This window comes from Aotus nancymaae, unplaced genomic scaffold (genome assembly GCF_030222135.1).
Source record: "Aotus nancymaae isolate 86718 unplaced genomic scaffold, 86718_ANA_hifiasm-v0.15.2.pri h1tg000002l, whole genome shotgun sequence".
Lineage (NCBI taxonomy): Eukaryota > Metazoa > Chordata > Mammalia > Primates > Aotidae > Aotus > Aotus nancymaae.
In genome coordinates this window covers 8,558,661-8,579,928 of record NW_026988413.1, presented here as the reverse complement: position 1 = coordinate 8,579,928, position 21,268 = coordinate 8,558,661, and the positions used below count along the sequence as shown (strand labels likewise).

Below are 21,268 nucleotides of genomic sequence, written 5' to 3'. Positions count from 1 at the left end.
ATGTCATTAAGCCAGGGAATATGTGTGGCCGGCTGCTTGGGGTAGCACTTCCTGCTAGAGATGCTGCCTGGAGGCCACTGATCTGTAAAAGGGATCTCTACAGAAGATGGAGATTTTTGATTGCCAAAGAAGGTGTTGTAACCAAGCAAGCAAGAAATCACCACCAAGACAAAAGAGGGCCAAATCAATTACAGGGTCTTTATTGCCGCAACCACGAAGGACTCATGTCTCTCCAACCCGTGGCCCCGTACTCAGGGGAAGCAGGGTTTTTAAGCTGGAAACCCACATCCTGTTTCCAGGAGTGTGGGGGTTATGCAAGCAAGCAGTCTGTACAGAAGCCAAGGTCAGCAGTTTATGGGGAAATAGAAGCAATGGAAAATTACAGTTCTGAGAATTGCAGTTGTGCCTAAGTTGTTGTTTCAGGGTCTTATTCTGAGATGGCGGCACCTAGGTCACTGCAAGATGTCGGTGCCTAGGTCTGTGGCCGTGTGGCCCTGTACTGGCTCCTATCTCATTCCCCTCTGTCTTTTAGTACATGAGTCAAATCACTGATTCCTCCACCAGTACTGACTGACTGGTTTGCTTCAGGGGCTCATAGTGAGTCCTTAGAACCATTCTGAGTTTATTCTGGCCTGTATTAGCTTGAGTAGTTGATTTAAGAGGCAGGGGCTGAACATGAGACCTAGTAGGAGCAGGACCAGGGGCCCTGCCATACCTGTGAGTAGTGAAGTGAGTCATGGTGACCACAAAAACATTTTCTGATACCAACTTTCTGATGCTTCCCGAAGTTGTTTTCTGGTCTCAAGATTCTGCCTGACCAAGGAAAGGCTTTCTTGAATGAGGCCTGACCTATTAGCATAGAAGCAACATTGTTCATTAAGGGCAGCACACAGACCTCCCTATTTTAGGAACAGCAAATCTAAACCCCACCTGTTTTGAAGAACCATCTCAGCTAGAGACTCAACCTGGTCAGTGAGTTGAGATATGGAGTTTTTTAAATGGCTTATATCAGTGTCTATGTGTTGAGAAAGGGTTTTAAAGTTTTGGTCCCTGGTTATGAGGGCTGATATTCCCACCGCAGTGGAGCCAGCAATGCCCAATCCCACCAGCAGGGGCATGACAAGGGGGAATCGCTTCCATCAGGTGGTTGTGTCTGAGGGGGCCAGGAGATTGAGTCCCTGCTGACCATCATAGATGTTTACCCGAGGGAGGATGTGCACTGGAGTACAGAGTATGGAGTGATTAACTTGGAACGTGGAAATACAGTTGGTGAGGCCAAACGTACAGGCTAACCAGGTGGTGCTGGGGGCCTGATAGTAGAGGTTGGTTCCATTATAGCTTATGGTATGAGAGGTGTTACAACATAGCTCATAGGGGGAGTCCTCTAAACTGTAATCAGGGGAGTAGTAACACTCTCCGGGTCCCTCCAGATCCCCCAGAGTCAGGTGGAGCATGGTCAGGGTGCACGGGGAGCTGGACAGGATTGCTGGTAGTCGGGCTGCTAGGCCAGTGTAGAACGGCCGTTGCAGGTTCAGGCAAAGCCAGCAGTCTGCTCCCAACTCTGGGTTAGACTGATTGAGGAGGTGGTGGGTTGAGGACAAGTTTAACAGTTTCATGTCCTTCACGGTCAAGGCTAGGGTTATGAAGGAGGAGGCGAGGGTAGTCGGGGTTGTAAGGGAGGTTAGAACTGGGGTTGTGAAGGAGGAGGGTCTGTGTTGTTTGAGGGAGGGCTTTGGGAGTGTTGTATGAGCCCCACATTTTGTCCTATAGGGCGGTTGGGTTGGGGCAGGGTTACTCGCTGGATGGTAAAAATGTTTCCCATGTCCCACCCAGACATATATACCCTGAGACCCCAGGTTCGCCCCGTTGTCCATGAACCATCTGGGGTAGTTACAGTTATCTTGAGTGGGTTACAAGACCCAGTGTAGCATGGGGATGGGGGAGAGTCTCGGTTAAAAGAGATGAAGGAGTCTATGTTTTTGGTGTACCCTGATATAGTGGAGATAGTTTCACAGCCCCAGTGGGGGCAAAAGAATTCATTTAAGTCTCCACAGTTCCATCTTTTTTGTGGGGCGGATGCTGGGCACAGATATAACCCCATGGTCTGGAGTTGTTGCTCCGCCCCTGAACTGCCGCACCCAGCTACACTTCCACTTGTTCTGAAATTCAGGTTTGGGCCCAGGAGGGCACAGAGGTCTAGGGAGAAGGTAATGGGGGTCTTCGGAATGTCCTTTAGGGTTATGTTGACTAGGGTGGATCCCTTCCCGGTCAAGGAACTAACATATTCTCCAGTGGAGCCCTCGGTGAGGACCCATTGATAGTAGGTGGATTGTAAGGGGGGGTTGCCATAGGGATTTACAGCACGGATTAAGGTGGCGAGGGTGGTGACCACGAAGAGCGCACAAGTCTTAGCTTTAGTGGATCTGGGGATGAGTGGTCGATGCTCCATCGTTCTGGTGGGGCAGTCTTGATGTGGGTGTGATGAATCCAGGCCGCCAATCCGTCCACTTTGAGTGTGGTGGGAGTGGTCAGGATAACTGTGTAGGGTCCCTTCCAGTTGGGGGTCAGGCAGGAGGTGGCGAATCTTTTAACAAGGAAAGAGTTTCCAGGCTGGAAGGAGTGTGTCGGCTCGTCTGCGAAGTCCACTGGTGTGGGACGGGTGTCCTTGATGAGCCGGTGCACTGGGGACTGAACAGACTGGAGTGCCTGTAAGGACTTAAGGAATGCATGGTTATGGACTTCAGCATGCACAGTGTCCGTGGGCCTGGGGAGTAAGGGTGGGGGCCTACCAAACATGATTTTGAAAGGAGAGAAGGCTTTTTGATGGTGTGTGCATGGGACGCGGAGGAGGATAAAAGGGAGCAGGCTGACCCAGTTTTCACCCATTTCCAGGATAAACTTTGTCAGGGTTTCTTTTAGGGTCCGGTTCATTCACTCAACCTGTCCTGAACTCTGGTGACGATAGGCACAGTGTAATTTCCAGGATATACCCAGAGCCTTCGCTAGGCTCTGAGAAATTTGTGCAGTAAAGGCTGGCCCATTTTCTGATCCCAGCGTTAGGGGGAGGCCAAACTGAGGAACAAGATCCTGTAATAGTTTTTTTGCAACCACCAGGGCAGTCTCAGACTTAGTGGGGAAGGCCTTGACCCATCCAGAGAATGTATCTACAAACACAAGGAGGTATCTATAGCCATTTACTGGAGGTTTTATTTCAGTGAAGTCTACTTCCCAGTGCTCTCCAGGGCTAGTCCCTCTGAGTCTTACTCCTACCTGGGTGTACCTGTTCCCTCCCGGGTTTACTTGGGCACACACTTCACATCGAGTAGTGATCTCCCTGACAAGTTCATGCAAATGGGGCATATAATACTTGGCTTTTTGCAGTTCAGTTAGTTTGGTCTGTCCTAAGTGAGTGGCCTGGTGTGTGTCAACTAGGGCCCATCCTAGAGCCTCGGGGACCACAATCCTTTGGTCTGGCAAAATCTACCACCCTGTGGGGTCCCGTGTGACATCTTGTTCCTTAGCAAAGTCGCTCTCACTTGTGGAGTACTTAGGAGTGGGAGGCAGAACTGGGGCTGGTAGAGTTACAAGGAGAGTCAGAGAGCAATACAAAGGAGGCTAAGCCAGTGTCCAGGGGGAGCTTAACTTGGCCCTTTGTGGTCAGCATTACCTGGGGCTCGTCGGGGGTGATGGCTTGAGCTGACGCTTGCCCTGAGCACCTTTAGTCCTGCCATTGGGTCATTTGGTTAGACACCTCAGGCCCTGAGGACCTTTACCCCCTGGGACAGAGTGCTTTCCAGTGATCCCGTTGGCACAGTAGGTACAGATAAGGTATTGGCCCATTCTTCTGGGGACAGTTGATGTCAAGTGTTGCCAGCGGATAGCTTGAGCCCATCCCGTATTTGAGCCCCTGGGGTCCACTTGCCTGAAGGCCTTAACCAGGGCAGCAGCCTTCTTCTGATCTCTCCCGTTTCCCTCATCCTTTCCCTCTTGGTCTTTATTATAGAACACTGAGGTTGTCTGGTTAGCAGTGATTTTAAACTCTGTTCTAGTCCCAAAGCCCACTTCCGAAGCTTCCTCCTGATGTTTGCTGCTGACTGGGTACTAAACTTGTCCTCTAGTGCTCACTGACCCTCAATAAAGTCTGGTGACAGGGGAGTGTACCTTCTTAAGACTGCTCGCAATTGTTTAAGTCATGGTACCTATCTTGGAAGGGTTAGTGGGTCTCCTGGCCGCTCCCTTAATCCCTGCTAGAAGATACCGGTGAAAAGTGTTTAGAGCCTGGTGACCTCCCCCTGCCTGAGGTATTGAGGTCCCATTAGGGCTGGGCAAAGGGGAAAATCTCTTCACTTTGGTCCCTGGTTCTCCTCTACTGTGCCTCGCCCTGGACCTATGATGGCCTTAAGGGCTTCCTGCCTAATTCTACCCAGTTATCACAGGTGGGACAAGGAGTTTGGAGTTCAGACTTTAAGAGCCCTGTCAAAGCCAGCGGCTTTTAGAGAACCGGGGATGTTAAACCCTCCAGTTGTATAAATTACTCGAAGAGAAGGGCATGTGGACAATGAATGGATGACCCCAATTGTCTCCTCTCGCTGGGGGTACCTCTCGGAGGGGAAGAACCGCCGGTGTGGAGCCCCGCTACGGGTGTGTGGCGGCGGACAAAAACTGGTTACTGGTGCTGTCTGGGATGGGATGCTGAGGCCCCAGTTCAGGGAGCCTTGAGTAGGGTGGAGGTAATTAGCGATCTTCTGCTGGGGAGGGGAGTATGGCTGGTGCCAAACGGGCTTTCTTAGGGCCCGCCAGCATAACTTGTAACCCAGCATGCTTTATGCAGCATTTAAGCCAAGAAGGGGGCTGCTGAACTAAGCCTAGCCACTGGTCAATGTATGGAAACTGATCTGGGTGGCCTAGGGGAGCCTATTACTACAGTTTATACCACCTTTTAGTGTTTTATTTTCACGGACAGAGGAAGAACTACACTTGAGTCGCCGAGGACGGAATTTTAGAAGAGGAAGGAGAACAAGGTTATTTCTAGGGGCCAAAACTCGGCCAAACTCCCCTGAAGCCAATGGTCATTTAATCAGTTAAAAACATCATCTGGCCCTACAGAGGCAGGTTTAAACCACTGCAGGTCTGCTAATAAATGTCTTAGAAAACTAGAAAACCCACAAAGAAGACAGGACCACATGAAAGGAGAACAGACACAGAGTGGGTGTCCCCCGTGGGAGACCAGTCTGACGCCTGCCCGGCCACACCCCGAAGGGATATTTCAGAGCATCTTGGTGTACCTGTATAAACCCCAGGCCTGGTCACTGCGGAGGGGAATCACCGTTATGCCCTATGACGTCTCCGTGGAACCGAGGGTGAAGGCCCACACAGGCCCCGTAGCCCTCCAGCCGTGGAACAACACATACACCCTTTCACTCTCATACTCACACACAGGTTATGGAAGACAACCGAAAACTGAATTACCCGAGCCTCCAGCGACGTCTCACAGTAGGCTTGCCTAATTGGAGATTAACGAAAACGTCCAGGCTCCTGACGGACCTGTCCCCCGATTTCCAGACCTGATCTACCTCCAGCGGCTCCTGGGACCCTGAGGAATTTTGGGTGAATGTCGGCCGAGTAGTCGCCCTTCCGCCACGCGCCAGAACTCTGGGGCCCTGGAACGTCTCAGGGAGCGCCTCTCCTAGACATCCCTGGGGCGGGAGTGGACGCTTGGGCGAGACTCCAGGGATTTTGTCTGAGTGATGATGGAAAATCTCATTGGGGCCTCCAAATGTAACTGAGCGAGCAAGAAATCACCACCAAGACAAAAGAGGGCCAAATCAATTACAGGGTCTTTATTGCCGCAACCACGAAGGACTCATGTCTCTCCAACCCGTGGCCCCGTACTCAGAGGGAGCAGGGTTTTTAAGCTGAAAACCCACATCCTGTTTCCAGGAGTGTGGGGGTTATGCAAGCAAGCAGTCTGTACAGAAGCCAAGGTCAGCGGTTTACGGGGAAATAGAAGCAATGGAAAATTACAGTTCTGAGAATTGCAGTTGCGCCTAAGTTGTTGTTTCAGGGTCTTATTCTGAGATGGCGGCACCTAGGTCACTGCAAGATGTCGGTGCCTAGGTCTGTGGCCGTGTGGCCCTGTACTGGCTCCTATCTCAAAGGGATATGTGCGATCCAAACGCTCAAGAAGGAATCCAGGCTCCGAGGTCTCTTCCAGCCCTGATGGAAGAAACTACCGAGCCTTATTACGCTAGGTGCTTCCCACATGCCTATTCATGTAACCCCTCAGCAACCTGGTAAGAACGACCATCCCATTTTTATAGTTAAACAAACTGTAGGTACTGACCCAAGGAGTCAGGGATCTAATCCCAAAGCCTCTGCCGGGTTCGCTGCAGATGGATGTCCGCGAGGACGCCAGCACTCTTGCCTCCCGCCGGGGCTCTGAACGCCGGCGCGGTCGGCCCAACCTCATTCAGCTTCCAGCCACCGAAACCTTCCGGTCCCGGCGAAGCCCCGCCTTCCCCCAAACGTCTCAGCGCTCTCGCGCCTTTCCGGCGGCACCGCCCCCGACCCCAGGCGCTGGTTTGCGCCCGCCGCCCCACTAGTCCCCGGTGTGAGGAGAACTCGGGCTGAGAACCGGGCCAGAGAGACGGCGGGGACGGCCCTCCCGCTGCGTCTCCGAGGGCGAGGCCGCTCCTCCCGCGTCCGACCCCCGTGGGGCCGTCAAGGTCGAAGCGGCCCAGGCTCCGGGTCCCCAGGGCGCTTCGGGCCAAGCCGGCGCGGCGGGTGACGGGCAGAGGGCGCCCCGGAGGACCTCTGGGGTGGGACCCCAAGCTCCAGGGGCCTTTGAAAATAACGCTGCGTGACGTTGCCAATGCGGGCGCGGGACCGAAACGGACCATAGAACAACATCGCAAACCCTCGAAAGCCGCGCCCGTCAACCTCGGCATTTCTCTTGTTCTGTGGCCCAGCTCCGCCAATCAGCGAGTGGACTCCTAGGCAGGCCCTGAGTGACAGCTCCGCGGGCTGGGTCAGGAGGTGCGCGTGCGCAAACCGGCTCGACTGACCGCCTCGGGGGCGCGACTCCTGTGGCGCATGCTCAGCGCGCTGCCCAGCGGGGGACCAGAGAATCTGCAGCGCCCGCCGCTCGGCCCTTCATCCCGCCTGGGCATCCCGCGCCCGGCCATGACGGCACACTCCTTCGCCCTCCCGGTCATCATCTTCACCACGTTCTGGGGCCTCATCGGCATCGCTGGGCCCTGGTTCGTGCCGAAGGGACCCAACCGCGGGTAAGGAAGGCTCGCAGGCCCTGGAGACCTCTCTATATCGGGCCCCTGGCCGGGCTTGCCCCTCCGCCCTGGGGCGCTGGCTTCCTGCCCTGCAGCGAGCAGCCAGCGTCCTCAGGAGGGACGCCAGGCTCCCGGACGCCTCCTCTGAGGTCTCTGTACCTGGGTCTCAGAGAGCCGGAAACACTCAGGAGGTGGGGCGAGAGGGCAGATACAGAAGGTAAAGAGGAGAGTGACATTGGAGATGGCTGTCACCCCTCCTGCAGCCAGTAAAGGTCATGGGTGGGCACTGACGCCGTTTCTTCACTCCTTGCTAGCTGCGTGGCCTGGAGCCAATATCAAGCCTCAGTTTTTTCGTGGGTAAAAGGAGATAATGTCGACTCCTGCCTTAAAAGGCTGCTATGAGGAGGACCTGCGGTAAAGACCTATGAGTGCATCGCACATAGTTTAGCTGGCGTTATTTTTCGAAGGTCCTCTAGCAGATTGCTACGCCATTCTTCAGTTTCTGCTTATCGGAGGCTGGAGTTTGTCCAATTCACCATTGTCTACCCAGTGCCCAGCCAGGACTGGCACAAGCTGCTTAGTAATGTTGAAAAAGGGATCGAGTGCCCCCGTCTCCAGCAGCAGCTTGCAGGGCTTTAGATCAGAGATCAAGGGCCTGGTTTGGATTAGAGTTAGCTTTGCCCAAAGGCTACTTGGACATATGAGTGCTGCCTTTGTTCTTAAAGACACGCAGGGCTTGGCATCCCACAGCACTTTGTGAGACATTTTCGTGTCTTGCCTCTCCTGCTAATCTTGGTGAGTTCTTGCTTCCGTTTGACTGAAATTTCTCTTGCTGCACTTGAAGCTTCTGTCTCTGGTCTTCTTTGAGTAGGGCTAGTCCCCGTTCTCTTTGTAACAACTCACTGTGCCTCAGAAGTGGCTCACAGTCTCCCTGCTTTTTGCCTTGTCTTCTAGCCTTTTTTTTTCTCCTTGCCCCATGAATTTTAATTCCACAGACCACTCCCCAGTGGGTCACCACAAACGCAGCTCTGGGCATTGCCTTTCTGCTGTACGTCTGTGTTAAGATGGAGAAATACTAGGTGGTGGAGAAGGGAGATGAAAGGAAGGACTCTTTTTTTTTGAGATGGAGTCTCGCTGTGTCACCAGGCTGGAGTGCAATGGCGCAATCTCGGCTTACTGCAACCTCTGCCTCCCAGGTTCAAGCGATTCTCCTGCCTTAGCCTCCGAGTAGCTGGGATTACAGGTGCGTGCCACCTCGCCTGGCTAATTTTTTTGTATTTTTAGTAGAGCAGAGTTTCACCATGTTGGGCAGAATGGTCTCAATCTCTTGACCTCGTGATCTGCCCACCTCGGCTTCCCAGAGTGCTGGGATTACAGGCGTGAGCCACCACACGTGGCCGAAGGAAAGGACTCTTCAGGCAACTTGGATGTGGTCAAGGTTGGCCTCTCCGTGAGTTGACATTTTCAGTTTTTATTTTCTGGCTTGCCATTCTTGCCCTGAGTAGAATTCAGCCTCCTGTGTCCAGGAGGCATCAGTAAGGCCAATGGAGAAGAGCTGACACCAGGAGCTCTTGCTCTGGCCCTGACCAGGCCTTGTGAGGGTGCTGGCAGCATCTGTCCTGACCCGTGTCCTCTTCTGCTGCAGAGTGATCATCACCATGCTGGTCGCCACCGCCGTCTGCTGTTACCTCTTGTAAGTACTACTCTCCCCAGCTCAAAATCAGCCAGTTCCTTTGTCCTCCCTCCTTTCCTCCTCACCCTAGCCTGCTCTTCCATCTGTCCTGATAGTGAACGCCTCTTGAAAGGCTGAACCTATAAAACAACAGGAGTGGAGGTGGTGTGGAATGGGAAAGAGAGCAGGTCAGCAGTCATGAACCCTGGGCTCTGGATCTGGCCCTACCCGCAGTGTTCTGGCCCCCATGGGCTGCAGTTTTCTCACCTGGGCAAGGAAGGAGTTGGGCCACCTCAGTGCTGTCTGTGCCTGACTGGGTCCCTGAAGTGATTGTTCAAACACAGTTTTCAGGCTGCACCCTAGACCCATGAAATTACAACTCTTGATGTCTGCACTTGGGAATTCCTGTTCATGAATGGCCTCAGGTAACTGGAGTGCAGCCAGCTTAGAACCATTAGGTGAGAGGCCGGGTGCGGTGGCTCACGCCTGTAATCCTAGCACCTTGGGAAGCCGAGGTGAGTGGATCACGAGGTCAGGAGTTTGAGACCAGCCTGGCCAACATGGTGAAACCCTGTCTCTACTAAAAATACAAAAATTAGCTGGGCGTGGTGGCATGCACCTGTAGTCCCAGCTACTCTGGAGGCTGAGGCAGGAGACTCTCTTGAACCCAGGAGGCAGAGGTTGCAGTGAGCCAAGATCATACCACTGCACTCCAACCTGTCAACAGAGCGGGACTCCGTCTCAAAAAAAAAAAAACTGCCCCCACATCCATCCGAATTCTGCTGTCACATGTGCTCCATGTTTGGATGATCCTGGCTGCCAACCAAGAGATAATTTCAAGTTCTAGTTTGTGGGGAGGCCTGTCTCGTGATTAATCAAGCTTCACTAAGGCTGTGGGGTTTCCCATCTTCTTATGTCTTGTACATTATTTTTATGGGTTAAACTTGGCATGGTTGGGTGTTCTTAATTCAGAACAATCAAAGCAGGCCAGGTAAAGTGATGAGATGCTGATTCTTTAAGAAGTAACAGATTCTTTTGAAAGCAACTGGAATACTTTTTAGAGCTACCAGATTTTTCAAAATGTATAGACAAAACCCACTTTTAAAAAACTTTACTTGATTGATTTTAAATTTGATGCATGTTATAGTTAAAACTGTTTTATCTGATTAGGTCATGGATTCTTTATTCCTATTAATCAAATCTCTTATTTTACCTTATGTTTTATTGATTGATTGATTGAAATGGGGTCTTGCGACCAGGCTAGTATGGTTTCAAACTCCTGGGCTCCAATGATCCTCTGTCTCGGCCTCCCCAAGTAGCTGGGATGATAGGTGTATACAGCTGCACCTGGCTGTTAATTAATTAGTTAGTTGACAGGGTCTTGCCCTGTTGCCCAGCCTGGAGTGCAGTGGTGGGATCACAGCTCACTGCAGCCTCAACCTTCTAGGCTCAAGCCATCCTCTCACCTCAGCCTAGCTTTGACCATAGCTGTGCGCCACCATGCCTGGCTGATTTTTACATTTTCTGTAGGGACAGGGTCTTGCCATGTTGCTAAGGCTGTACTTGAACTCCTTAGTTTAACCGATCCTTCCACCTCAGCCTCCTGAGTAGCTAGGATTCCAGGCACATGCCACTGCACCCAGAAATGTATAATACCTCCTACTGACAAAAACTAAATGTGTTAGAAATAATGATGACTCTTAACACATGGTTTAACTTAAACACATGGTTTGTTCAAAGTTCTCCCTGGACAGAGCATCTCTAAGGCCCTTTCTCTAATGCTATTTCTAGATCCTTCAGGGCTTGACAAAATATCCTCATCAGCCCATGGCCAGGCCTCAGAAGGGCTTGGGTTTGGTGGCTGGGAGGGTAGGGGAGACAGGGTCTACACAAGATGTGGGGTAATCCCAAATACCAACCGAATCAACATACGGGAAACAGAAAACACGCTGCAAATTGGATGCATACAGGTAGAAAAGTGGGGCCATTCTAAGAAAATGTCACGCCTAGAAATTATATTTCTGAAACATAAACTTGGAGAGAATGCTGACGTAAAGCAGGTAATGATTTCTGATGGCTTCCTGGGCGTTAGGCCCTCCTAGCTACTGTGGGGGATTCAAAGGGAAAAATATCAGTCCTTCCCACAGAAACAGACAAAGCAGTGTGAATGTGGTCTTGGGGGCCCTTCCAAGTCAGGCACTGTGAGAGCGTGGAGACCTCCTAACTACCATGGTAAATGAGGTTGGGAGGTTTGTCATGAATGACGGGGCCAGACAGCCACCCAGACGTCTGTCCAGCAGTGATGACGGGGGGTCAAGTCCCTGAGGGTTTCCTGGCCTGAAGAACAGAGGTGGCCTGGCAGCAGCCTGGGCAGGAGGCCCCGACCCTTCAGCTCCTCATGTCTTGGGATTTCCTTCACCTCCCTCCTAAGAGGAGACGATTCTGACGTGCTGCCTGCCAGGCCCGCCCTGATCACTCCCTGGTTTGTAGAGTGCGGGGACCCGCTCCCAAAGCGCCCCCGAAGCTGCCTCCCCTCTTCCCTAATTCCATGTCCAGCCTCAGCTCGGGGCTGACCTATAGATCTACTGAACATCAAATCAAACCAAACCCACAAGTGCCATACCAACCCCACGCGCCTGCCAGAGTGTGGATGGTGCCCTGAGGACACAGGCCTTGCCATCCGCTGGGCTGCAGGCCTCCCCTGTGGGTAAGGGAGGAACCTCCTATGCCAGGCTCACCATGCTTTGCTGTCCCCGGCAGCTGGCTCATTGCCATCCTGGCGCAGCTGAACCCCCTGTTTGGGCCCCAGCTGAAGAATGAGACCATCTGGTATGTCCGCTTCCTGTGGGAGTGACCTGCCACCCCCACCCAGGTACCGTGTGGGTGAGGGGTGTGGGCGGGGAAGAGGGGAAAGACAAGGCTAGGGTGTGAGTTCTTGTTGGGATTCAGGCATCTATTTTGTGGGGAAAAAGGCGGGGAGGGGACTGAGCATCGACTCCCTTCCTGCTTGGCACTGCGTTGGCTGCCAGGAATGAAATGGGGACCACACTCCCAGAGCCCCCCATCCTCACAGCGCTTCACCCCAAGGCGAGGCCCTAACCTGGACCCTAACCTGGATGGAGGGAGAAGGTAAGCTGAGGACTATCCAGGCAGGGGCGAGGGTGCTCTCCAGGGACTGGCGAGGGGAGCAGAGTCTCCACTGTGAGGCCAGGACCCTTCCATGTGATGTGCTTTCCAGGTGCAAGCTCTCGGGATGACCGTGGCTCCGCTGTCCCTGACTGCCCCTTCGTCTGGACCCTCCCCCGCACAGCTGTGTCTGGTCTTCAGCTCCCTCCTGCTGGCACCCAGGGACCCGGCCTGCAGGGCCTGCCTGGTTCATGGAAGTCTTCCCAGTCTTCCCAGCCAGCCCGGGCCCTGGGAAGCCCTGAGCACAGCAGCGGCTGAGGGGACGTCCCGCTCCAATACCCACACTGCTCTGGGGTTTGCCCTCTCTCCTGAGGAGATGCTGCTGGGGAGCTGGTAGGGGTGAGGTCCTTCCCTTTACAGATGGGGCAGATGCCAGGACTCGGCCCAGCCTGAGGAGGACATGTGTCCTCGTGGAGAGGGTGCTCCAGCCCAGGCCAGGGAGTCGGTGCCCAGTCAGCAGCTCTGCCACCAGCCTGCTGGGAACTGGGGGCCTCTACTGGGCTATAGGAATGCCTTTTCTCTGGCATGGAATTATTTGTTGATTTTCTGACACATGTAGATGTGAAATTTCTGCAAATGTTGAAGTAGAGAAACATTCGCACACAAAAGCAACATAGTCATGTGGGTCCAGATGGCCTCAGCCCTAGATGTGGCACCCTTTGCTGCCTCTCCTCAGAATATCCTGTTCCACCTCCTCCCACCTGGGCCTCCCCTCAGTAGATCTCTCCCCTCCCCCACCCCAGCCTGTCAGTTTGTGCGGGTTGCAGCGAGGGTGGATTTCAGAGCCTCTCATGGCAGCATCTAAGTGACCAGAGCTGGGATGAGAGACAGGGAAGGGGCAGTGTGAGTGGCTCTGCAGGGCTGCCCAGCCCTGCTCCTGAGCCAGCCCCACCCTCTGCCCCTGGGCCCTGGGCTCTGTGCCGGGGATGGTAAAGAATGGGGGCGTGCCGGCCTGGCAGGAGTTGGAAGCAGCACGCAGGGGTCCCGGGCCTCTCCAGCCTTGCCCTCATGCTTACCTGAGGTCCTGGTGTGGTTAATACAGAGTTCACCCACCTTACCTGGCTCCCAGCCAGGGGCGTGTCCTCACTGCCGCTCCAGGGGAAGAAACACCAGCCTCACTTCCGTATGGACTGCTGATGAGGCCTGCCATCCTGTTTAGCAGGCATTGTCTTTGGAGCAGGAGGAGAATAGGATGCGTCTCACTCATATGCTGGATCCAGGCTGGCCAGCTGCTCAGGGCTCAGGCTAGGGCCTCCCATTGACATCCTCCCCCAAAACTCCCTCTCCCGGCCTCCGTAGCCACTCCTGTGGGGTGACGGTGCTGAGTGTGACTTGTGCTGATAAACCTGATTCATGTCTAATAAATAACGGTGATGAAAAGATTACTGTTTGGTGACAAAGCCCTGGCCTCTGCCTGAGGGGGTGCAGGTCCCCCCCGACCCACCTGATTCTTGTTTCTTCGATGGGTGGGTCTGGGGAGCAGGAAAGGGTCCCAGCAGCTGCCATCTACTCTCCTGAGATCTGGAGGAAAATTCAGGCCCCTGCTGACTGCCCACATTCGGCAGAGAACCAAGCAGGCCTGGCAGGAAGACAGTGCAGGACTCCTGGGGCTGGGCAGTGAAGCAGCTCCCCAGCGGCTCCAAGGCCTGCCTCATTAAATATCCTAGGGCTGGGATGTGCCTGCGCGGCTTCCTGCAGGGCCAGTGGGGAGGTGGGCAGTGGGAGCCCAGCACTCCAGCCCAGCCTGCAGCTCACGGGCAGAGCTGGAAGAACTTCCCAGGAGGGACCGGAGGACGGGGCGGGACTGGGAGGCGCACAGTGGAGGCTCCAGATCACTGAGGGCCGAAAGCCAGCTGAGGAGCTTGGATGGATCCTAAGGGCCATGGGGGCCGCGAAAGAGATTTAAAGCAGGGCCGTGACGTGGCCAGTTGTATTTCTAGCATGATCTCTACAAGCTGCACAGTGGATGGCAGGCTGGTTTGACATCTTTATTAGGGCCCCTGGTGGATGTGGTTAGGACAGAGAAGCGAGGGAGCTGCATGGCGGTGACCCAGAGACCGAGGCTGCGCAGTGGCAGGGAGCACGGCAGGGGCAGGTCTGAGCAGGTGCAGGAGCTGGGTTTCCCTTTGCTTCCTGCTGAGTCGTGCGTGTCCAGGGCACCCAGTAGAAGTGTTGGTAGTGGTTGGATGGGTGGGGGGATGGTCAGGAGGAAGATGAGGCTGCAGGATGCAGAGTTGGAGCCATCGGCATAAATAACCAGTGATCCCTGAGGGGTGCGGGTTGCTCAGGTGGTTCAGAGTGAGAGAGAACCCCAAGGAGTGAGAGGTCATGGGGTAGGCGGGTGAAGGTGGGCCCATGGAGGATGCCAGGAGGTGGCAGGCAGCCAGAAGACAACCAGGTGAGTGTCATGCAGGAAGATGAGAGGTTCAACAGGAGAGTGGCTGAGGCAGCACAGACCCCCATTGTCCTCTACCCCCAAGAAGTCAAGGTCAGCTGGCATCTTTGGTGATGGGCAGTAAAGTCAGACTGTAGTGGGCTTGGAGTGACTGGGCAGGTGGGAGGTGAGCAACACAGTGACCTTAGGGGTGTGGACCCCGTGGACCCAGTGAAGCTGGGCCTGGAAAGATGAAAAGGAACTAAACAAGGAGGGACCTTCTGCGCCCCTTTTCCCAGGTCGCTGTGGGTCAGCCCTGGGCCTATGGGAACCACTTTGCCAGCTCCTGCCGCTGCACCTCTGAAGCCATGCCCAGCCCGCCACAGGCCCGCCATGAGGGCTTCAGGCTCAGGATGCTGAAGATCCATGTTGGCCCAGGATTAGGGTAGGGGGCATGTCTGCTCTCTGGGTTCTTGGCTTCCGTGGTGTTGGATTGGTGGCATCTTTAGACACTCTCCTGGAATGTGTGGCTGTGGCTGAATTCTCACTGAGCCCCCTGGGCAGCATCCTCCAGGCCTGGGAGGAGGAGTCCTGGAGAGCTGCTGCCTGCTCTCTGGGCAGCCTCTGGACTGCTGAGGGCTGGCAGCTCCTTCCCAGGCAAGGTGGCCTTCCCCACATTTTCCATCCTTCCTTCCTGTGCAGCCATTCGGGAGAGAGGAGAGGGGCCTGGAGCTCATGTCCACTCCACTCCCTGACACAGTCTGGTCTCCCACCCTTTGGTGAGGACCGTGTTCCTCCCAGAGGGTTTTCCTCCACGCCCGAGGTGGGAACCTGGAGGGTAAGTGGGTCTGTCAAAGATAAACTAAGCTGGACTATAGTTACAGTTACGAAAACAGATCTTATTCATTAACCACTGACTGTCAGGGGAGAAGCTGAGCTCCGTTCAGATCTGTGCAGGGGACCGGACAGTTTAATGGGAGAATGTAGGAGTCAGGAAGGGGCACTGTGGCTCAGGAACCATGGGAATGAAATATTACAAAGGGCTGTCGTGTTAATGTGGCCAGGCCAGCTGTGTGTGCCAGCTGGCAGTGATGGAAGTTAGGTTCTGTCCTCCCCCAGAGCCTGGGAAACGGGCCCCATCCTTTCTGATGATGCCATTTCAAAGGACTGGCTCTTCAGGTCTTGAGAAAGCCACTCTTGGACAGACATGCATGTACATTTCAAAGGGACAAGGGAAGGAGGTACGACTCTAAGCCTTTTTAATGTAAGTGCTCTAAGTAATGTAAGTGTTGGGGGGATGGTCAGAGGCCTGTTGTCAGGTGTTGGTAGGAACAAACACTAAATGATTTTGACGGCCTGGAGCTTTTTCAGACAGGAACTCAAAGGGTGGCCGGCTGGCCCCAGGGATGCCGCTTCGGGCTGCCAGAAGCTGTGCTAGGGTTGGTCCATTCTCTTGGTGCCAGGGTTTGGACAGTCACTATGAACCCAGCTTCTTTTACAGTTCTCAGTTTCAAACCCCACCCACCCCTGACACCACCCCCAATATGGGAGACACATCAGTAAATGTCAGCCTCTGACACAGATGCCCATGAACCTGCACGAAGCCAAACAGCTCTGGAAATGGGCCGTGGCTGAGAGTAGGGCCGTCCTGAACCATACCAAGTGGCAGAGCGGGAAGTGGCCTTGGAGGCCACCCTGGGACAGAGGACAAAGCCACTGAGAACAAAAAGTGAAGGTAGCCAAGAAAAGTGAAGCTGCACACAGAGTGTGGCCGACAGAGGGCAGCACCTGTGTGCAGGATGGAGTCTCCAGCAAGACCTTGTCCAATCTATGCATCGCTGGGGCTGGATGGTGCTGAGGTCAGAGCTGGTGGCCCTAGAGCCACAGGCTTGGGCAGGGAGCCACAGTAATTCTCCAGACAATACCGCAGACCGGAGGAAACGCCCTTCAGGGATATTTCATAGTGGCAGTGGCTATGAGCATTGAGCATTGAGCAGTTACAGGTGGCGCTGCTTCAGAAACCAAAGGGCCATACGAAGAGCCCGGCCAGTCTACACTCCGATCCCAGACTTCTGGAACCGTCTTCTGGTTCCATCTTCCCGAACTGTTTCCTACGTCAACACCCCTGAGAAATCTAGCACATTCCATTCTGTCAGAAGGACACTACAGATTCTTGCTGCGGGGAGGGAGGTACTGTTCCTGCTGACCATGGGGTCCACGCTCCCTGCCGAAGCCCCCAGAAAACAGCCCTCAGTTAATTTTGGCTGCATTGAACAGAAATAGGGTAGCTGATAATTCTGGAAAAGTGAGGAACCAGAGGTGGAATGAGATGAGTGGCTAATGGCCTTATCTGTGTGCTGGAAGTGACCTGTGGATAAAGCTCTGGGCTTCCAGGAATGGAATCAGTTGGCGGCCACCACAGTTTTGCTTCACCTGTAACACCGGAATGTGAGGGCAGATGACCAGAGTCCTGTGTGGATTCAGGCCACATACTGGGTTAGCAAATCTAAATGCGAATCTCTTTGGGGAGAGATATTGGTCAAAAGGTAAGAGAATTTCAGTTAGACAAGAGGAATAAACCCAAGAAATGTAATGTGCAACCCATGGTGACAAAGCGCACAACAGTGTGTTTATGCTTGGAAATCGATGAGAGTCAATTTCCCAAAATGAAAAGGGAGGTAACGCATCTGTTGTTAGCTCAATTTAGCCATTCCACATACACTTCCAAAACGTGTTGTATACCTACATGTATGCAATTTTTGTCAACTTAAAAATAATTGGAAAAAAGAATCACTCAAACCTAACCAAACAAGCCATGGAATACTGGGATGGAAGCCGCGTCTATTACGACAGAACCTCCAGGGACGAAGGAGGCTGGGACTTCTGCCAGCTCTCCAGGTGCCTCTCCCGCAGGCAGACCCACCCAGGGCCAGCGTTCGGGCTTCATGCACCGGGTGCAGCCTGAACTGCTACTTCTCAATGTGGAGTACGGTCTCCTGTAATAGAATAATCTAGTGTCACATAGGGGGTTCTAGACTTCACATTTTAAACAAGCTCCCAAGGGTTTCAGTGCTAACTGAAGCCCTCAAGGACAGGATGTCCAAGCCTTGGCACTACTGACAATTTGGGCTAGATGATTCTTTGGGGTTTCTGTGTGAGAGGGGGAGCAAGGGAGGGCACTGTTCTGTGCATCCTACGATGCTTGGCAGCACCCTTCCCTTTGCCCACCAGATGCTGGCAGAACCCCTCTCCCTGCTCCTGGCCATGACAACTATAAATGTCTGCAGCCATTTTGAAATGCTCCCTAGGGAAGCACCCCTACCACTGAAACCACTACTCTAGAATCTCAACCCCTCAAGGGATTTCCAAACTTAGTTATCAACCCAGACCCTTGGGAAAGGAGGCTGGGAGGCCCTGAGGGGAGCCGGGAGCCTTCACCTGGCTTCCCCAGCAGGACTGGAACTTCTGACCAGGAGACCATGCCCCAGAAAGAAAGAAGCCCCCAAGCTGCCAGCAAGTACCAGGTGTCAGAGCAGGCATAAGCTGGTCCCTCTGTGAGCTGGTGCTTCCCGGGAGGCCGGGGGCAGGGAGCCCTGGCACTGCCCTGAGCCCAGCTGAACTTTATGCTTTCCCTCCAGGAGGCTCCCTGAGTAGGGTGGGTGGACATGGTTGGGATGGATATTCTCACACCCCTACAGGAACCCCATCTTGGCTCCCTAGCCTCAGGATTAAGGGCCATGATAGCAGCAAGGGTCTTCCTTCCTCCTGAAATGTCAGCGTTTCATCCTCTGACAAAGACCTGGGACATACGGGGTGGTGACTTAATCTTCTCATTCTGTGTCCTGTACAGCAGGAGCCCCCGGCTCTGAATTCCTGTGGATTCTGCAGCTTTAATCAGCTGTGATGCCAGGTGCAAAGGCCTTGCCCTTGGTCAGCAGTAATTGATTGAAAAAACATATTTCTCTCTGTTTTTCTCTACCCAGCCTCCCAGAAGCAGATTACCTTCTCTCAGCAGCTCAGCTCAGCTTGGAGGTTCAGAGTGCAGAGTGTACAACTGGATCAAATTCCAGCTCTACTGACGATTAGTTGAGTGAGAGTGACTTAATCTTTCTGAGCTTCATTTTTGTTGATGAATCAGGATAATATTAGTAGCACCTGCCTCCTAGAAGTTGTGACTGTGAACTGAGATAACAGACTAAAGTGCTTATCTGGTCGATAAACGCTAGCTATTAATTTTGTTATATTACATATTAACTATTTAATTCCATGCCACATTTTATTCTGCCAGGATCTCAGCTTCCTTCCCCTTTTCTGTTCCCGTCATGGTCACCACACTGACACACTTTGTGGAAGAGGAGGTGGCAAGTGCCCTGTGTGCTTTTATATGTGAGATAGACCTGACAAATAAGTGTCATGAGAAACACCTGGGGCCTGCTTATGTAGCTTTATTTCTGTTTCCTGTCAAATGTCTTTAATACGGAAATGTAGCATCTGCTCAGTAAAAACACAAATGCTTTTGGAGGAAGTGGATACTAGAATGGGCATGCTGTTACAAAAGCCCTCTGGGAAAAACAAACATGTAAGGAATAACCAAGATATTCCTGGAAAAGCAGAGCATTGAGAGGGACACTGGCACTTCCAGATACTAAAAAGTCTAAGATAAAGATACAATTTGCAAGGCTAGAGAAATGAAAACAGTGGGGTTGGCACACGAACATACAGACAACTCAGTGGGAAAAAATGAGTTCAGAAATAAATTTACAATCAGGAATTAAGAATATGATAAACAGCCAGACACGGCATCTCACACCTGTAATCCCAGCACTTTGGGAGGCCAAGGTGGGCGGATCCCTTGAGCCCAGGAGTTCGAGACCAGGCTGGGTATCATAGTGAAACTCTGTCTCCGCTAAAAATCCAAAAATTATCCAGGTGCGGAGGTGTGAGCCTGTTGTCCCAGCTACTCAGCAAGGTGAGGTAGGAGGAATACTTGAGCCCAGGAGGTTGAGGCTGTGGTGAGCAGAGATTGTGCTCCTGCACTCTGGCCTGGGAGACAGAGCGAGACTGGCTCAAAAAAAAAAAAATATGATAAACATGGCAAACCAGATCCGTAAGGAAGAGATGAATAGGGGAATGAACAGTGTCCAGAGTCCCAGCAACAAAACAAATACAAAATGGAAGCAAACCATAAATGTACTAGAAAAAAACACTGGAGAATTTTTAAAATTATCATGTTATAGGGAAGGTCTGACTCAGGGGAAGAAAAAAAGAAATCCAGAGGCTACGAAGATAAAGCTTTATACATTTAACTAAGTTAAAATTTGTGTTTTCTTTAAGGCAAAAACCACACAAGTAGATAAATGAGCAAATGACACAAAATAATCCACAGAAGACATATGAAAGACTTTTGAGCATCAAGAGATGTTAAAAATAATTTCATCAAGGAAAGCAAAAACTTTGGGAGGCTGAGGCAGGTGGATCACCTGAGGTCGGGAGTTCAAGACCAGCCTGACTAGCCTGACCAACATGGGGAAACCCCGTCTCTACTAAAAAAAACAGAAAATTAGCCGGCATAGTGGCACATGCCTGTAATCCCAGCTACTGGGGAGGCTGAGGCAGAAGAATTGCTTGAGCCTGGGAGGCGGAGGTTGTGGTGGGCTGAGATCACACCATTGCACTGCAGCCTGAGCAACAAGAGCCAGATTCCATCTCAAAACAAAACAAACAGCAATGTAACCTCCTTGTTACCTACCACATTAGCAGAGAGCAAGACTGTGAGAACAGCCCATAGAAGGGGAGTCTGTGGTGGCCGCTGTGGTGCATCTCCGCATGCTCTTGATGCTCCCATGCACGCCAGGTACCTTCCAGCTGCCAGCACTGGCTTCGTTCCTGGGCAGCAGGCTGGACAGGCCATCAGGAGTTGGTACATAAACTGGCTCCCAGAGCTGCCTGTAGTGTCGCTGGCTTGCACATGTCCTGGGTGGCCTCCTGGCCTCAGAGAAGGTGAAACATGAGGAGCACAATAATCACAAAATGACCTGAGCCAAGTCGAGCCAACCCTAAGCTAGATTGGCCAAACCCCATGATACGGTTTGGCTGTGTCCCCACTCAAATCTCAACTTGAATTGTATTTCCCAGAATTCCCCCATGTTGTGGGAGGGACCCAGGGGGAGGCAACTGAATCATGGGGGCCAGTCTTTCCCATGCTATTCTCATGACAGTGACTAAGTCTCAAGAGATCTGATGGGTTTATCAGGAGCGTCTGCTTTTGCTGCTTCTCTTGCTGCCACCACGTAAGAAGTGCCTTTTGCCTCCTGCCATTTTGCTCTTGCTGCTGCCATGTAAGAAGTGCCTTTTGCCACCTGCCATGATTCTGAGGCCTCCCCAACCTTGCAGAACTGTAAGTCCAATAAAATCTCTTTTTTTCCCCCAGTTTTAGGTGTGTTTTTATCAGCAGTGTGAAAAGAGACTAATATATCCCAGCTGATGCAGAGACACACTAGCCAAAATTAAATGCCTGTTGTTATAAGTCACAGTTTTAGGGTGTTTTGTTATGCAGCATTATTGCAGCAGACCTGACTGATACAATGCTGTTACATATAGATCTAGTCCATTAGTCATATACACTTCCTTTTTCTACCTCTCTATTAATGACCCCTGTGTTATCTCCAGATTAACAAATAGTAAATATCTTTTTATATGTTTTTGTGCACATTTGCTGGAACTTCTCTAGGAGAATTTATTACTATATCT

General features: G+C 52.5%; 2 protein-coding genes and 1 long non-coding RNA gene across 7 annotated transcripts; 2 read left to right on the top strand and 1 right to left on the bottom strand.

The window, feature by feature from the left end:
- Positions 1-178: 178 nt before the first annotated feature.
- LOC105710923 (uncharacterized) lies at positions 179-6,510 on the bottom strand. Of its 2 annotated transcripts, XR_001105930.2 has the most exons (3): positions 6,344-6,510; positions 5,470-5,593; positions 179-2,715 (listed from the first exon to the last, which is right to left on the bottom strand). It is a non-coding gene; the product is annotated as an uncharacterized LOC105710923 (long non-coding RNA). The 2 variants fall into 2 exon arrangements; XR_010341174.1 differs by lacking the exon at positions 6,344-6,510 and having other exon boundaries at positions 5,470-6,334.
- Positions 6,511-6,784: 274 nt separating this feature from the next.
- Positions 6,785-13,526, top strand: LOC105710909 (V-type proton ATPase subunit e 2). Of its 4 annotated transcripts, XM_012443440.3 has the most exons (5): positions 6,785-7,286; positions 8,932-8,979; positions 11,719-11,787; positions 11,988-12,087; positions 12,197-12,284. In XM_012443440.3, the coding sequence occupies exons 1-4, from the start codon at positions 7,093-7,095 to the stop codon at positions 12,055-12,057; spliced, it is 381 nt and encodes a 126-aa protein (XP_012298863.1). In that variant the 5' UTR covers positions 6,785-7,092; the 3' UTR covers positions 12,058-12,087; positions 12,197-12,284. The 4 variants fall into 4 exon arrangements, with proteins under 4 accessions (XP_012298863.1, XP_064228336.1, XP_012298878.1 ...); XM_064372266.1 differs by lacking the exon at positions 12,197-12,284 and having other exon boundaries at positions 6,788-7,286; positions 11,719-11,830; positions 12,032-12,087; XM_012443455.2 differs by lacking the exon at positions 12,197-12,284 and having other exon boundaries at positions 6,788-7,286; positions 11,719-11,830; positions 11,988-12,071.
- ATP6V0E2 (ATPase H+ transporting V0 subunit e2) lies at positions 12,212-13,526 on the top strand. Its single transcript, XM_064372274.1, is given in 2 exon segments — positions 12,212-12,314; positions 12,317-13,526. Coding segments are annotated over 2 exon segments (324 nt in total). The 3' UTR covers positions 12,538-13,526.
- Positions 13,527-21,268: the final 7,742 nt, after the last annotated feature.